The following is an 18793-nucleotide window of genomic DNA, read 5'->3' on the forward strand; positions in this document are numbered from 1 at the left end:
CTAACATGACTGACAGCTGCGCAGGGCTGGGTATCGTTTAAGAAAATTACAATATTGGGGTGCCCGGTGGCTTAGTGCTGTGTTAAAAACTGAGTAGCAGGTAGCACCTTGAATGGTAGCCTCAGCCAATGTGAATGTGTGTGTGAATGGGTGAATGTGACATGTAGTCTAAAAGCACTTTGAGTGGTCAGAACACTAGAAAGGTGCTATACAAGTGCAGGTCTATTTACCATATACGAAGGCAATATTCTTGCCACAGTGGCCGCGGGGTTGATTCCAGCCTGCGGCCTCTTGCTGCATGCCATCCCCCCTCTCTCTCCCCCTCTTCACACCTAGTGTGTCCTATCTAATAAAGGCAAAAAGCCAAAAAAGTAATCTTAAAAAAAATATAACACCAGTACCCTTGATGTGAAACTGATACCAATAGAGTACCTTATTCGATATCCATCATGTGGAGTCAATGGAGTAGCGTTTAGTATAGCCATACTAAAAACATTTTGGTGGCGAATCAGCACACTGAACCTCCATCTCTGTCAAATATGCCGCACTCGACTTCACCACACCACAGACGGTATGGGTTGTAGTTGCTGCTGCGGGAGTGTGAGCTCGGCACGGGAATAGTTGTGTGCTTGGCTGTACAAACACAGTCAAAGGACTTACTATTAGTATCACATGGCAAATTTTACACAATGGTTATAAATGGGTTTAATAAGTCGAGCCGTTCAGTGTCAGTTTCACAAACTGTCTGTAGAGTGCTTCCAGGACTCAAAGTGTTTACAACCAAAAGCTTGTTGGGACTGTTAAATGGCTCGGTGTTGGATGTTAGCCACAGCTGCTGTGTTAGCTTATGCTAACTGGACAGACGATGAACTAACCATTCGCTAAGGATAGAGGCTCCGGAGACTTTAGCAACAGAAAGTTTGCTGATCCGCCAAGGAGTCGAGATGGTCCGGGATTAGACCCACAGCGCAACAAAGGATCAAATGCAGGTATCGTTCACCTGGAGATGTTTTGTTACTACTTGGTACTGGGTTATTTTGGTTGATACCTTAAAGGTAGTGAGTAACAATACCCAGCCCTACAGCTGCGTTAGAGACTCCTCAGCTGTGATTGGTTGCTGTCACTGCACCTCGGTTGATGTCTTGCAAATGCCGTTAAAAGCAGGAGGAAGAGGAGGGAGGAGGCACTATCTGTCTCATGAACACAGTGACAGTTTCAGCAAATATGACACAAAGTTATTTTCATTAAAGTTACTAACTACAGCTTTAAGGGAGGAAAAAACAAATATATAGTAATAGTGGAATTGATTATTAAAATCTGAATCACCACAGTGCAATACAATAAATGAAACAGGAAAATAAAGTGTGCTCATATTGTACTGTTTGTGTGTAAAAGTTGAGGTATGGGGCAAAGATCACTGGCTGGATCTAAGACACGTCAACTTATTATATGAGATGTGTAACAGAAACCACATGGGGCTTTCGATGCACTTCACGCGTGGGTGAACACACTTAAATACGCATAATAAAACGGCATCAACAAATCACAGCCCGGGGATCAGTCTTGACAGAAATATTTAAAATAGAATGATTCATCCAGAAACCAGGCCAAGGATTATGATTGGAGGCTTGACCACGTTTGCCATTCTCATCCTGAACCCCCCCTCCTTTCCTCCTGACTCGCTGATGGATTTGTCTCTAATTTCATTATTACTTCTTAATAGACTGCAACAAGCCACTCAATAACACCCATTTCTGTTAGCACAGGATAATTCATTCCACATTTTTTACAGACTCAAAGTACCAACTCATGCCAGCACCATAGCAGGGCACAGGGAGAGGACTGCTACATCTGCTTTTGCAGAGGAAACAGAGACGGGCTTAAATTGCCAGTTTCAAATCTCACTGCGAGTTTATGGTGTTGTTCTCCAATTTGTCAGTTAGAGCATAATAAGGGAGCCAACGCTCTTTGCGAAACAGAGAAACTGTTGAGGGATAGAGCTGCAACAAGATTGGGGATGCTTTCATTTTTCCATCAATCCATCTACCCTCAAGTCTTGTGTTCAGCAGAGTGTCAGGCAACAGGGAAGGTGCCAGCAGAAGCCATCTTCTGAACTGAATACACTTTTTCTGTTTACAGTAGGAGAGAGAAATAAATATCATATGACTGGTCTTTGAAACGGAATCACCTCTGCTGAATGGAGATATCTCAGACTCTGTAATGCTCAATAACCCAACTATTAATGTGCGTTCTCTTGGAAAGCGAATGTAATACCATGGAGAAGCTCCAGAACAGAAAGACTGCCTCCAAGAGCAGGCAGCACAGAGAGAATGCATTAGACTTGCGGTCGGCTGATCTTTAGTTCTTGAAAAAATGCCGACATCTCCTCCCTCCAGTCCAAAACTAAGACTGGATCACAGAGCGGGGGGAAAGGTTTAGTGTTCATAATTTGGGGGATTTGAATGAAAAACTTAAATGGGAGCAGAACGGGAATAGCTTTTCCCCTGTACTTGATTATGATGATGTGGGAATTTGCAGATTCGGAGAAGGGATTGGAACATTTTGTTGAAGGGGTGTATTCCATGATTTCATATGCCATGCTAAAGAATTCCATAATACATACAGACACGGTCAGAAAACATGGTAACATCTTCAATCGTCAGCAACAAACACTGGAAACTCGTCACCACCGGGAATGTCGTGTGCGAGCCGATGGCAGTTTGTCAATAAGGTGTTGGGAGAAAACGCTAAATCGCCCACTTTTGGCAGTGGAGCTCTGCAGTAGCTGTGGCTTCTGTGGTCTCCCACGATGACCTAGTGGGACACTGCTAAACTGAACGATCCCAACCAACAGCCTTCCCAGCTACAGCACTGGAGAGCCTCATCCTACTGCCTAAAGATGCAATACCCAATTACACACCTGTATCCAGCAGTGTTATAGCTTGGTTGAACTTCAGAGAAAACAGCCACAGAGTTTAACTTTGACAATTTTGTATCTCCATGCTAACAACATGAATAATTTTTGAATATACTGAGAGAAAAAGGCATCAACATCAAGTAATGGTAGACTAAATTATTGGAACGCTCTAAATATGCTTTAAAGGCTACTAGATCCATCATTTAAAGGGGAACACCACCTAAATCGAGAATTCCAATATGTTATTTCCATGGCCTTGGATAGTTCAATCAATATTTGTCTCTCTCTCAAAGCTAGAAACCAGAGAAGTCTCAATCTTGTGATGTCATAGGGTTCAAAGTCTGTAATGCTCTACAGACAATGAATGGGAACCTGATTTTATGGACCCACAGAATGTTTGTTTTCTTTTTTTTTATACCCAAATAAGCTGTTTTCTATTGTAGAGTTCTCAGTTCTGAAACAGAAAATGTACCCATGTACTCAGAACATTCCCCAGGGTGCTCTCAGTGTCATCTATAACATATTTCCCAATTCATTGTCTATGGAGCAGCTCCAGATTTTACACCCTATGACATCACAAATTTGAGTTTTAGCACTCTAGTTTTTGGATTTGTGAGGGAGTTGTTCATTTTAACTATTATTTTTGGACTGTCTTAGGCCATATGAATAACATATATGAATTTTGAAAATGGGCGTAGCTCCCCTTTAAGGCACTGCACATAAAAAATCAGTATGTTACTGCACGATGATACAAATCAATCAAAACTAAGGTCGCAATATGTCACCATTGTTCTATTAATACTCAATCATTTACCACTGCTGTGACACATACAAAAGAAACATAGTTAATATTATTAACTGGGCACATCAGTGGACACTGCCACTCTTCAGACAACTAGACTGCTTTCGGGGAATGCTTTAAAACAAGCTGGATTCACGGTAGATCATTGTAGAAAGTCAACTGGAATAGCTGCCACACTTCACCTATCATTTCTGGTAAGCAAAGAGGATGACGGCTGATACAAAGCTGGTTTTATTAGTGTAACAAGTCTGTAAGACAGAAGTGCAACATATGTCTTGTACCCACAGCGCTCCTCTAAGTGCTGAGCGTAAGAGAAGCAACGTAACTCTCTCTTTCTGATGCCGTCTATCAGAGCTAGATCAAATGACTCTGATTCATAATTGATTTGTTATCTGAAGACTAATTTTTATACAAGTAATATTCATACTTGTTTACGTAAACAATCTGATTGTACTTCCCATCTTTGCCGAGCAACAGTTTTGAGTCACAGGAATTAAAGGCCTGTCCCAAATATAGGCCTATTGATTTCAGTGTTTTAAGGAAATAATAGCCCGGGCTATTAATTGCAGTTTTACAGTAGTATAAAAATATATGGTAATGATGTAGTGATCAAGAGTTTTGTGATTAGCTCCCTCAAAATATGCTGTCAAATCCTACAGCATATGGTGGTTGTAGTCAATCATCAGATCAGTGATCAGTTTTCACTACTTTAAAGGTCCAGTGTGTAGGGTTTGGTGGCATCTAGCAGTGAGCTTGCAGAATAAACTTTTCCTGTGTGCCAAGCATGTACGGTGACTGATGCAAAAATGCAGATGGCCCTATCTAGAGCCAGTGTTTGATTTGTTTGCTCTGGGCTACTGTAAAACAACATGGCCACTCTGTTAAAAAGGACTCAATCTGTATAAAGAGCTCATTCTAAGGTAACAAAAACACAATGATTCTTAATTTTAGGTGATTATAAATTAATGAAAGTTATAAATATTATATACCAGTTCTGCCAATACATGCCCCTAAATCCTCCACACGGGACCTTTAAATGTGTAACATCCATCAACACAGCTCATGGATCAGGTAGCATTAAGATACCTGTGCAAGCTGAAAAGAAGCCATGAAGACAATTGTCATATTTCATGCTTCCAGAATGACACAATGTCCAGTGGTGAGACAATTTCTCAACTCACTTCAGCTCAATTCAGTACAACTTTATTTTCTGTGCAGCTAATGTTCCAGTCAGTGAGTGAATTTATTGTTCATCTCTGAACCTTTGGCTTGCTGTTTTGACCGCACTTCATCAAAAACACATTTTTTAAACAATAATATTTGTGTGTGAATGGGTGTGTGTTCTTGTTTCGAGCTGTCACTTGCCAGTGCATTTATGGACAGGAATAATTCATCAAAATGTAAAACATGTACTTGAACTCTTGATTTTTACAGTTACTGATGCTTTTATCACAACAGATTTTTTTGATTTTGCAACAAAACTTGAACCTCTGTAGGACTGTCACATCACCATCACAGAGCCAGCGCACAAGCCTCTGTTTGGACAGTTTACGGACAAAGAGCTGCTTTGTGCACCTCAGTGCAGCCATGGGTTCGACATAATATGCCAACACTGTCAAGAGGCACAAACAATGTGACTTATCCTCGTTTTCACCCCCGTGGAGTAGAGTAATGAATATATTCACTTGAAGGAGAAGAAGAACCCCAGTTTTTACAAACTATTAACAACAGAGCTACTGTGTGATATTACAGTGTGCCGATGACACATGGATGATGCTGTAAAAACCTGCGTTCGCGGTGGTGATCAAGTACGAGAAAAATAGTCTTTTGTTCACAAAACCCCCACATCAATATTTTTGTAAATCTGTCATGGGAACCAACCCCGAGCGAAATCAAGTTCCACACCGGCCTTTAAGAAGACGTCATCGTTGGAATACTTTATAGAGAAGGCCACCAAGTCCCATCATTATTGGACAATCATGGCAGGCCCAGTAGTCATCACTTTCCCACCAGAACTGGACACCAACAGTCATGTGCTCAGCGCGGGCGCATTAAGCATTTATTTGTGCAGATCCACTATGGAAACCAAACATGAAGAGTCAAAGCGAGCATTAAATTCAGATGACGCCACCATGGTGCATCACTGATGAAAAGTGAAAGAGCCCTTGTACTGTGGAGCTGAATGGGCTCAACCTGATTGAGCACACACATGTAACTTTGCATCAAATACACAGAGACAGTGCTTACACATTCCCATTAAAGAACAAGAACTAGAATTGCTAAATGTAGATTTTTATCCTATGGAGTGCTTTAGGTAAACATTATAATACGTAAAAACACGAACATGAGTCTCATAAAAATACAGAGTAGACACACAGATGCTTCTGATGAACCAGTGCCTAATATCATTCTTACATCTCTACGCCCTTCAAAGGGGCATAAAAGAAGAGAGCAACAGAGCAAAAGGAGGAGGAAAGGGGATGTTGAGTGTTGAGGAAAACAACATGAGCTCCATTACAAAAGAAAGCGCCACATTCACAACAAAGAAAAAATGCTTTTGGAGAGGGAGCTGGAGCTAATTCAGCTACTCCTTAAGAGGAGTGATTGTTAACAGAGCCACTGGATTAAATGCACAGCCCAACCGCAACGTAATGGCAACAAAGCATCTTCTAAATGAAAGGAAATATATAAAAGTCCCTGTAAAACAAAAGCGATGCAAAAGAAGTCTGCGGAGAGCCAAGTCTCTCAAACAAAAGCATCGTAAATGTAAATGTTTGTCTGCTTAAGGTCTTTTTCTGCATGTATGTGCACAGCCAGGCATGGACACAACCAATTTAGCCCGATTAACAACAGATGTGTCCATCTATTTTGGTTCGACAAGCGCTCTCTGCAATAACACCATTAGTTGTCTCCTCATTTGCGATATCATTTTTCAACCATACGTTTTCCCCATTAGGGCTTCAGTGCCTTTCGGTAGCTTTTCCATAACTCTGGCATAGCCAGCAACAGTCGGCATGCTGCTAACCAACAGTCTCATTGCAGAACTTACATCAACAGAAACCAGAGTGCGCTGGAGAAATACAACATTGTCAATTGAGAGGAGGACAACTAAGATGGGCTGGAATCAGCAGTATATGAAGTCCTCTTGAGCAATGCCAACGCCAATGGTTATACAATAGAGAGTCAAAGAGGCTGTGTGTTGCTGGTTTGAGTTTTGACTGTGTGATGTGTGCAGCTTGGGTTTGGCTTGTGAAGAGCCATATTTCATGGGGCTCAGAGGGTCGGGGGCTGGTACCACATTTTTGATACTCCTCTTGTACTGTTGCTTAAAACTGAGACAATAGGATGGCTTGAAACATGCATTACGTAACTTCTGTTCCCTCCTCAAGAGGAAAGTCACTGGTTTTATCACAGCCGACTTCATTATCATTACCAAATGACAATGAGCGATCACAGGCAGCTAAATCCATTTTGACGTTGCAGTGTTCAATTATTCATTTAATGATCCGCTGTGAACAACACGCACATGTGTACATCTATCATTAATAATATTCCTTATTCTCAAGCAAACGCCTTTTCCTTCACACAGAATTAATCAGCTTCAAAATGACAAAAACATGATTCTGTGCTGCACAACAGTGTCTCATATAGCGTCATATGCTGGTGTGGGATTATTCCACTAAAGCAGTATTTTTGCTCAAATAAAATCCAAGGTGTCTTTTTCATAGCTGCAGCATTTAATCTAAAATCTTGTACTTCATTTTAGATGAATGTAACTGTAACGCAGGGTGACATTTTCAGGAGTCCTGGAAAAATGTAGGACACAGTTCAGAGTTCATTGCATGTTGATTGTTTTTTGGCATTTTGGTTGACTGCAATTTGTCTGAGTCAGTGTGACAGAATATCAATCAAGATGGGTCCTGTATTAAAGGAGCTGTATGCGACATTCAGAGCATATCTGTGATTCAGAGTCTGAGGGGGGACTGCCTATGGCAAAGCTGGCAGCTAGCAGCTAACTGCTAACAGCATGAACAGTTCTAACTCAGGCATGGTTCATACTTTTTCCTAAGAAAAGTAATGCACCAAAATTCTTCATATTCTACATAATCATGAGCCAGTTATTCGTGTATAATCCATGTATTTATAAGGCTTTGATCACATGACCAATGAGCTGACAGTAGTAAAGAATAAAGAAGGGAGAGATCCAGTCAGGAGGCAGGTTGGGGTGGTGGATGGGTCACAAAACACAGGACTTCCAGGAGACAGGTGTTCAGAACCATGTGAACTTTTAGTGAACTTTGAGATACGTCGTCACCATGTTTCTCTTCCTAAACCTAACCAAAGTAACTTTACATGCCTTAACCCAACCTCTCCAAGTTTACATTAAGAATGTAGCTTAATTCTTGGGGCACTAATTTGTAGGATATCGTGCAAACCATTGTACGAGGATACCTTAGCTAATAACAGCAGCAGTGCTGACAGAGCTAACGGTGTTAGCCTGCGGGGACCCAGACAGTCGGTGTTACGCTTCCACAACAACACCATTCCACCACCATTCCACTAGTAACCACCGTAGGAGTGCAGTGCAGAGCGACAGCAATAAGCTAACCAGTGGGATACACACTCAGGGACTCATAAGCGCTAACATGCACACGCTGCCAGACCGGCTACCACAACAAAGAACAGAGAAGCTCGTATTTTAACACACACACAGAGGAAACATGACTTCATTCTTGGCTCAGGATGCCTTTACTCCACCATATCTTTACGTAGCAAATAGCTGTTTGTTCTGAATGACATATACAGCAGCTTAAATGCCTACTTTTGTGACAATTTCTTGTGACAAAATCTGTAGATCTTTCAGTTTATTTTGTGCTATTCCTCAATAGAGGTGTGTTTAATTAAATTGTCACAACTTGATTAACACACAGAAACAGGGCCTCGACGTTTGCACTCCTGGCGGATAAACCCAGCCATGTCCAAGAGTTTGAAGCAAAGCTCTGCTTCATAATATGCCATGATCTAGAGAGTCCTGCAGGGTCAAAGAACTTAACTCTAAATCAAAGAATAAACTCAAAACCACCTGTAGAGTGTACATAAACCTAAATTCAATCCGTTCCGATGAAAAAAAAAAAACAGTTTGACACTTTGACACACAAAACTTGCAATTTTGCAAAACAAAATATCCTCACACCAACCACCAAAGCTCCAAAAGGTTCTCACAAGGTCAGCCATATAGGAACACACACACACACATATGCTCACAAGCACACACTGTGCCCTTTCCCTTTCGTGATAGAACCCAGACTGACCTACTCGCAGCTCCTGACCGAAGACTGTCCTTTCTCCCAGCGCCGAACAGTTCCAGCGTCCATATCGGAACTGGTACTGACACTCATTGATGCCCATCTGGGCGCCTTCGCCCACAACAATGATGGCGTCCGGGCGGCTCTGGCAGATGGCCCGCTGGCGAGGTGCCAGCCCGGGAATCTTGTTGCAGATGATGTTGGCACCCAGAGCCACCACCGAGGACAGGGCCCTGCCAAGGTAAGAGAAACACACCACCACGCGCGCACACACGCATCCATACGCACCCATCAATGCACACACAGACACGCGCACACACAGACTCAGTTAGAACTTGGTCAGACTGACTCATTTATGTGAGACTGCCCAGGACAGGATTCAATTCAACCAGTGATTGATGCACGTTCCGTAGTGAAGTGAAAGCTGCACTGCATGAAAGTATTGCTCTTTAATGGATTAGAGGTAAATCAAAAACCTGAAAACTTAATCCAACATAAAACATAAAAAAAGCAGACAGGGAAACTTGCTAAAACAGCACAGAGACAGAAAACAAGATGCTTATTTGACTACTGACAACGCCATTCCACATTGGTTTGGATGGTGGTAGTTTGAGTAATGAGTTGAGGTTTCTGTACTAATTGTAAGGTAACATAGTGGCGTGAATAGGTGCCAGACTTACGCAAATACAGCGTATACACTTGCTCAGGGTCTTGTGATGGAGATGTGGGGTTCAAATTTTAAACAAATGTCATGCAAAATATTATTCTTTATGATTTGTGTGATTATGTTTGAAAGTTATTCAGAGTGTAAAGTGTCGCCTCTAAATTTCATGAGCGAGTCCTTCAGCTTTAGCCACATCCTAAGATTGGTTTGCATGGAAAATATGTAAGGTTTTCAACACGAGTTGCTCTAATTTGCAGTGTATCAATGTGCTGTATAGCAGACGACACATGTCTCTCGTAGCTCTCTCCTCAGGGAAACGTCATTATCTGATCACTCGGTGTGATAATATCGGAACATGTGTTAAAGATGGCTTTGCAACCACTGAGAAAGCCAAAACAGATTACAGCTAAACAAAGCGCCGACTCTGTTTATAGCCCTCGAAACCATGTAGATACATACTTTTCAAACATGTCAGCGACAGGGAGCCATAAACGAGCGCGGAGGCAAACGCCGGCTTTGAAGTATGACGTCGACCTCCGAGGGCTTCACCACAAACGGGGCAAACTAACGCAGGCAAGTTGTGTGTCAGCGAAAAAGCGACGGCAGCGTGAGAGGAGCAAAAAGGAGGAACGGATTGGGGTGGGGGGGGACAGTGAGGACAGACAGTGATTTCTGTTGAGTCTAGTTCACAGTGATCTTGGTAGGAGACCCCCTGACTAAGAACGAAGATATGAGCGTTGATGAGAAATCGCCCTGGGACAATCATGCTCCCTTTCCGCTGGTTGTCCACAAAGGCAGAAAAACACAAATCTCAATTTCAAACACATAAAGTTAAAATAAATCCTAAGTGCAGCGAGGCGAGTATCTGTTACCAGACTGAGCACTGTGCACATTCTCCTGGTCCTCTCAGTGCAGTCAGGGGAACGCACAGCAGTATATAAAAGGGGAAGGGTGCCATTGTGTATACTTTTGATTTTCCAACCCATGCTCTAAAAGTTACCACAAAGCTAACTGAACTAAGATTGTTTTAGTTCAGTTGAACATGCCAAGATATGTGTTTCTGGGAAAAAAAAAAAAAAATGGATAGCTCCAGAAGCAAGATGTTAACGAGACAAAGAGCATCACTACAGAGTCAACTGAAACCGTCACTTCCAAAATCTGAAACTCAAAATGAAAACCAGAAGTTCATCAGGTGCATTCAGTGTCCGCAGTAAACACTCGGGCCTGCTGCTGCTTTCAAACCCCCTCTCTCTCTGCTGTTAAACAAGCTTGAACTCCTCTGACCCTCTGTGACCCTCTGCTGTATATGCGGTCGTTCATGGCAACAATGACATGTCGTCCATACAAACCAAAAGGTCAGGCTCATTAAGACAAGTAATGTGCAACTGGAGAAATTCACTGTCCTGCATAATGAACGTTGCGGGTGAATGCAGCTGGTTTGTTTATGTAAATCCAAAGGCAGTAAAATACATCTGAGTCTTTTATATCTCTGATTTTTCAGGCTAACACAACAACATGTTGATGTTTTCAAGTCTGGCAAACAGAAACTCCTATTAACTACCCCCCCCTCTCGGCTGTTTCTCATGTCATTCACCTGCTAATTCACAGAATCACAGTCTACCACGGGCAACCCAAAACCATCAGACAACACCAAACAGAGAATTCCACAGCTAAGCTTTTAAATCCCTGAAATCATCAAAGTGCACAAATGCGATTCTGTTTGCTTAGCGTATACTCTGTGTGTGTACGCCAGCGGCTTGGGGACAGCTCACCCACGGTCACAGATCCACCGTCAGATAGGCCAGCAGAAAGTCATGTATCTAATGTATTAATCAATGAGAAGTGTGTTGTGTTTGATCGATCACTGGTGTCATTCGCCCAGCTTTGAGAGAGAGAAGTTTTTGTTAATTACGAAGCAACAGGTGGCATGAATCTTTAAATAAAGCTCTGATATTTAGAGGCCATATTAGCGTTACATCCAAGGGTGTAAGTTTTGTTCCAAGACTCAGAGGGACACATATGAAACAGGTGGTTTGGGGTTAGGAATTTTTGAGCATCAAACACTTAATTTCCTGCCTTCTGGTGAATTGTTCTGCGCCAATTTACAGTGGAAATGTCTTTAATTTGTCAAAATAAAAGTCCTCTGGTACTTTTATATTTTTATTGAGAGGGACAAATGCACATGCTCTTAATATGGAGGGGGACATGTCCCCGGCATCCCTCCCACCCCCTGAAATCTACGCCTACAGTATGTTCTTTCAAAATTTGATACTGTTGGATTGATTCAACATCAATAAAGTGGTTGTGCACACAGGCTCTGACACATATCCTTATCCCTAATAATTCTACCTTGTTTTTGACTGTCTGTGTGACATTAAACACAAAATCTGTGATGCGACTGAAAGAAAAACACATCACACAAAACATCCAACATCTAAATGTCAGAGAAACAGAGGCCCCGGCCAATTGGACCAGACAATAAATGAATTTCTTTGGTAGAAACATGACTGAAAAAAGCTCACAGACTCCATCACAGGGTAGTTTGGCCTTAAGAGAGTCTAAAGAGAGTCTACGTCACTGCATACAGCGTGCTCACAGCCACCTACTTCATCAAATGGAACACTTTGAACCTTACTGACACACTATTAAGCTCCCAGGCATGCATCTTCCACCGAGGAATGCACTCACAAAAATGCCTGAGACACAACTTAACTAAGTCAAGTGAATAAATGTTGTTCTTTTTCCAAGAGAGGGGAATTAAACTTATTTTAGTGCTGAATATGATTTTTATATTTTGCTGCTCATGCACAAACATAGGTGTAAATTTCAGGGGGGACGCAGGGGACATGTTCCCCTCAATATTTAGAGGAACATGTGCATTTGTCCACTCCTATAAAAACATACAAGTAGCAGAGGGCTATTATTTTGACAAAATTAAAGACATTTACACTGTAAATTGATGCAGAAAAAGTGACAAAGTAGTGCATTAAAATTCACCAGAATGCAGGATATTAAGTGTTTGATGCTCAGAATTTTCTGGTGGACTACCCACAACCCCTTGTTTCATATGTGTCAACCCCATGTTGAAATAAAATCAACATCCTTGTCTACAAATAAAAGAGCTTGAGATGAATTCGTAATAAAATCCTGTTTACGTCTGTTTTAAACTATACCCGCAGTCACACACTGGTTAGGCCGGTGTGCTATTAACACAACAGGGTGAAAACGGTCAGATTATTGTCATTGGAACACTGAGTGTGAAATTCCTGATATCAGAGTGTGAGGTGTGCAACAGCCCAAACGCTCTACATGCTCAGATCCTCCCGCTGAAGGCTCATTTGCCACCCACAGCTCTACAAATTTTACAGTTTAACAAGCCATAACATTAGCTGTGTAGCTCTGAGGAAGGTGCACTGCATTACTCTGACTCCATATAGAAATGTTTCCCCTCCAAAACCTATTTTGTGGTTAATGCTCAACAGAAAACATACTTCAATAATCCAAACAAACAATGGTATGTAGTTTTAATGCGCAAGCCATTCCTATACTTAGTAGTGTAGCCCACTTTTAACAGAAAACCAAAAACCACATCTATTTCAGCATCAGGTTTGGGGTCTCCGGGCAGCAGAGGAAGGAGCGAGGCAGCATGGGTGAGTAATTATTTTGGAAGCTTTAAGAAAGCCAGTGTTCTCCTGCAAGAGTAATTCTCGTTTAATTCAAAGCCGCAGCGCATTACAGTGTCAATCACATGCATGTTGCAGGCACATACTCTCAGATGTGGCTTCAAAACGATAACATCGAAATACTGAGAATTAACCAGAGATGAGGTCATGCTCGGAGATGATCTTTCACACGCTCTGACAGGTTAACGGTGCCTGCGTGCGTAAAAAGTGTCCATATTGTGTTAAAACCTCCTCACGGGGGGAAAGAAAAGACAGAATCTCAGCATCCAATTGTCTTGAACATCTCTGCCACTCTGTGGCCAAAATGAATCCATGTAGCAGTTGTACCAAAAAATGTTTTCTGATCTTGCTAAATATTTGCAACATACAAACCGTGACTGCTTACTCAACAAGACTTACTCGTCCGCCTGCACACGGCACATTAGCGCGTTCAGGTTTTCACCTAATTAGTTTATTCCCACGTGGATCATTTTCCCGGCGATGTTTCCCCACTGCTGAATATTCTCTACGGGGAATTTACGCGTGTGTAACATTAGGAAGTGTGTGAAAATATCCAAGAATTAAATCACATTTACTGCTTAAGTTGCACTTTTGCTACGCCTGCTCCCTGCGCCGTTACACTTTGATGACACTGTATAAACAAGTTAAAATGAATCTTCACTCTGCAGACGCGGGCAAGTAAAGAAATTCATGTCAGAACCGGCATTTAATGATTAGGAAAAAGGAAATATAGCCCGCTGTCCGGTAGGAAAAGCAAACCCGTGCGTCTTTGTGTTGCTGAGGATGAGCGCGCGCTCTCTCTCAAGTTAATTAAGGACCCCGTTAATTGGCTCAAACTTACAGGTAGCTGCCACTCGTCAGGATCAGGAAGATCTGTGGATAATAGACTGACAGCAGTACACTGCGCGACGAGAAGATGATCATGATGACATTGAGCAAATGGCCACGTTCGGACTGAGTGAGACGACGCGGAGAGGATGAAAAAAAAGAACTCCCTTAATTCCCGGTTTTAAGTCCCTTTCGCACAAAATCAAAAAAGAAGAGAGGTGCTGTGCGTCTCCTTGTCTTTGGTGCGGTGGCTCTACGCAGCTCCAAGCTCCCAGGGCCGTGTGTGCGCTGAGATTGGCTCTGTCATCTCTCAGCGGCGGAGGCTGTTACACAGTACTGTGGGTTCCCGAGCCGGAATGATGATGGTTTTAGGGATTTTGCATGGCAGAAAAGTGCCTCTCTCCACTCTCATGAGAGTCGTGCCTGCCATTGGGCAGGAAGAGACACTGCTATCCGCCCACTTTGCCACAACGGGACAATAGGGTGACACTGATCCGATCCCCGTTGGACGTTCAGGAGGTTTCATTCATCATCACACCCCCACCCCACACACACACACAAACACACACACACACACACACTCTCCACCATCCCACCCCACCATCCAGCCAAAAAAATAAACAAACATAGAGGCTGGCTGCTTGAGCCTCACACCATCATCACAGCTCCAAAAAAAATCAGCACATTTCTTTGGCAGGATGTGTCACTCCGAATCAACAAGTTGGTGTCACATTAACAATAAAGTCCTTATAATATAATCTCAAAACTCCTGTATGAGCGTGAGCTTGAATGTGAGCTCGTGATCCTGCTGAAAAGACATTTCCTCACCTCCTATGACATTCCTATAACAGAGTTATAATATTCTTGGGACCTACACAGCGTCATGTCCTCTTGTAACAACTTTTCCTACAATATTTCCTTAGAAACATAAAATAAAGCATATTTGCGGTGCTCGAATATGAGTTTCAGGGACCTTATTATTTCCTGTGGTAACACTATAATATTCCTATAGGCGTCTATAATATTCGTCTCTGTCTGCCTGTCTGGTGCGCTCTGATGGTCTTTGATGGCCCTTAATATTCTGCCGCTTTTATTTGTATAATCCTCTCATCAGATTGTAAAGGTGGAAGTATAAAAAACAGCACTCCTCTTGCTCAGATTGGATCTGAGCAGAGAAATAAAATACTGGTAGAGATTTGGACGCAGAGCTGAGTGAGCGGAGAGGCTTTTATCGCCTCAGCGTTGTGACTCTCACTCAACACCTGCAGGCTCCGGCTATTGTAAATGAAGAGGGTACCATGAAAGATTTAGCCGGAGTAGAAAAAAGAAAAGGATGGAAGGAATGAGCTAACTGCTCGGGCTCAGTAAACACGGAGATGGGTGACTTTCCCTCCACACAGAGTGGAGCTACTGTCATGTGATATGAGCATCTGTGGAACTTGAAGTCATTTACACGCTTCACTCCACAGGAGGTTCTCACAGGGAGGGCTGACACTTTTCTTGTTTGGCTCGGTGTAGCTGCAGAAAACACTATAAAATAAGTACATGAGCATTAACGCTGCATGCACTTAATAACTTCTAATTATGTCATGCGCAGTTGGTCACAGTCACTCCACAAATCCAATATGATTGCGCACAAAGCGTCGCCTACATATAGCCTATTAAAGAATAATCTGTAATAGTGTTGGAGAAATTAGGAGGAAGTTATATTAATTTAGTAGGTTTACCTCCACTGCATCTAAGTTATGCATTGTTGCATACCTACCTGTTTAACTTTAGGCCCCTGAGGCAAGTTAGTTTGCGTTTCAGGGAGGCCACCGTCAAAATAAGAGCTGTTTTTATTTCAGCATTCCATAAGTAGAGAAACATTAACCGCCACATGAGTTAATTCGTCATAATGTGTGTGTGCTAATGTGATCATGCTGCTGTGTTATAGGGCCGCAGAGTAAGAATGGATAAGTCCCTCTGTGTTTATGCATCAAGGTGAGGTATTGCAAAACAGGTAAAAACTCCGTCTGGCCGATGGAATGTGGAAATACAACTCAGCCTGCCGCTATTAATGAAGGTATGCAGGGGTGAGCTGGATCTGGAGCAATGACAGCGGCTCAAATTATCTTGTGCGACAAATGGAGCAGGAGTCTCACGAGGCGAAGTAAACAGCTCTTTGATAGTGAATACGAATCGATCGTATTGCCTGTTGGCATGAGACCTGATCTGCCACTTTTACGCACGACACATTCCCCAGGTGCAGCCGTTTGGATGTAATGCTTAAAATGTTTTTTTTTTTCAAACACAACTGCTCTAAACATATTTTTTTAACGTGAGTGTGAGGTCAGAGGGCAGCTTTCCTGTAAAGAGTTTAATAGTCAAGAGTGTCGCAATTTGATTTTCACGTTTGCGCATGTGAAGGAAAGAGTCTACGCATGTAACCACAGGTAATGAAAACTCACCCAAGTCTGAGGTATATGATGCCAAAACACAGGAACACGTAGAGACTCCGCTTTCGGAGGGGTTTGTGCATGATCGTTGCCACTTTGTCCAGAGGCCATGCACTGTAACATAAAGTGGTCAGGCTTTTCCGTTCACATTGGCAGGTTTCCTAACCCTTCCAGATGCACGTATACCGCCTCTTTTCCGCGACGTGAAGCTGAAGCGCCTTTGAAATCTTCGACCGTGTGAAATCCATGGTCCTGCAGTACAGGTGAGATGCTGATGACGACCTGAAAGGTGGCTAAGAACTCCAAAATGAAACTTGAGAGAGGGTCGGACTTGAAAGGTGAATGAGTTCTTGGAGGAAGTGCCTCCTATTCGTCCTTACATTCACCGTACAGTCTAATTAACGATTCCCATTTGCTGCGCCATGCAGGTAGAAAAAAAAATAGGTGCACTTACTGCCCTGCCAACCCTGTGGATTGTGTTTTGTTTGCACATCGCTCGCTGTTTCTATTCTCTGCAGACATCTTAAACTCAGCCCACGTTCCTAACTTGCAACAGCCAGGTATTCTAATACAGGTAACAAAAGGGCTCCACGCCTCCTCCTCCTCCAGCATGGATATGCAGGGAATGGGACGGGCTTCCAGTCCGAGCTCAACACGTGTAGTTGTTGTACAGAAAACTAAAAGGGACGAAGTGAAATGGCCTTTTATAGGCCTGTGGCCCAGGCAAGGCTGGTGCTTGTCGCTTGCAACACTGGGCAATGCCCCACCAGCGCGGGCTCCCCGGATGGGCTCCACCACAACAGTAAGCCCCATAAAGTCAAACAGACGAGAAATGGCTTTCCAGCTGCATGAATAAAAAGTCCTATTGCATGACTAATAATGACTAATAATAATGAACTGGCGTCATGATAAATATGTTGCAGTGAGGTTCTGTCAGTCACTTTGATTAACAGTGCAATGCATGAACAAAACAACATAAACAAAACAGCAATATTCCCATTAGTTGGGCTTGAGTCAGACTGATGAGAATTTTGAGCAGATGTTCAGAATACAGTCAACTCCTCTGGGAGCTATGATTTGACTAAGAAGACTCCCTCTGGTGGCAACAAGACACTGCTGAACGGATCTGGTTAAACACAGTGAAAAATTCCTCTGCAAAGGGACGCCTGCATGACAGAGCTTTGTAAATCAAGAATGAAATACAGTGGGCGCCCTGCAGAGCAGCTCTGACTTTTAATCTGAATGAAGATTTAAAAAATGTATTTATATGTGCGTTACAGAGAAATTAAACTAAAAGGCAGCTTTCGAACTATTTCCTATTTATTTTCATCCTGACACTTTGAATTGAAATCACTTACTTCCTGCAAGGGCAGTGGCGGATCTTCCTATAGGTGACTTTGACACCCAGATGGGGGGCCAAAAATGAATTTCTGCAGGTCCCACAACTTCACTTAAAATTAGGCCCTTGCACAGTGCCGGACCTCCCTAATTTGGTGCCCTAGGCAAGCTTCCCATAGCCCACCCCCCCTGCCCCACCCCAAAAAGAAACAATTTGCTGTTGTTGTTTTACACTAAAAAAACACACATTATGTACACAACAATGCGTGTGGAGAGAGTAAGAGAAAATAAAAAGGCAAAAGCCATCCAAGGCACAGTACAAAACAAGAAGAAGACGAAGTTTGCAAATTTGCCCATACAATATTCTTTTATTGATTGTTGTTTATTTTTTATTGTTTGTTAGCTGAGGTGTTTATTTGTGTTGACTGCTCTTGAGCTGTTGTTCTTGTCTGTAGCCAAATAAATACAGTAAATCTAAATAAAGAATAATCATAATTATAAAATAACTTAATTTAATTTTAATCATATCAATAATAATAATAATATATATTTTTTTATTTTATTGTTTAAATCATATTTTGGGGGGGGGGGGGGCAGTGGGGTGCTAAATGTCTCAGTCTAGCACTATGCAAGGGCTTAAGATATAAGCAGGGGTGTTGTAGTGGGGGGAAGGTTTGGTTTTGTTTGCAGTTTTTTATTTCCAAGTAATTACTGCCATAACCAAATAAAGATTGACTTAATCAAGTGGATCAGTTGAGAGACTGAAGAAAAAAAATGTTTGGGGAGGGGCGGAGACTGCTTATGCTTAGGGCCAAGA

General features: G+C 42.4%; 1 protein-coding gene across 2 annotated transcripts in view; it reads right to left on the reverse strand.

The window, feature by feature from the left end:
* The window catches only part of wnt7bb (wingless-type MMTV integration site family, member 7Bb), a 40454-nt gene extending 23289 nt beyond the window's left edge, over positions 1-17165 (reverse strand). Inside the window, exons 1-2 of one of the 2 annotated variants that reach the window (XM_050073956.1) lie at positions 16651-17165; positions 9032-9258 (exon numbers count right to left, since the gene is read on the reverse strand). In XM_050073956.1, coding sequence (XP_049929913.1) covers positions 9032-9258; positions 16651-16721 — 298 coding nt within the window. In that variant the 5' untranslated portion in view covers positions 16722-17165. Of the gene's footprint in view, positions 1-9031; positions 9259-14213; positions 14630-16650 lie in introns of those variants that run through there. The other variant, XM_050073955.1, reaches the window with a different exon arrangement.
* Positions 17166-18793: the final 1628 nt, after the last annotated feature.

This window comes from Epinephelus moara, chromosome 20, assembly GCF_006386435.1.
Source record: "Epinephelus moara isolate mb chromosome 20, YSFRI_EMoa_1.0, whole genome shotgun sequence".
In the NCBI taxonomy this organism is placed as follows: domain Eukaryota; kingdom Metazoa; phylum Chordata; class Actinopteri; order Perciformes; family Serranidae; genus Epinephelus; species Epinephelus moara.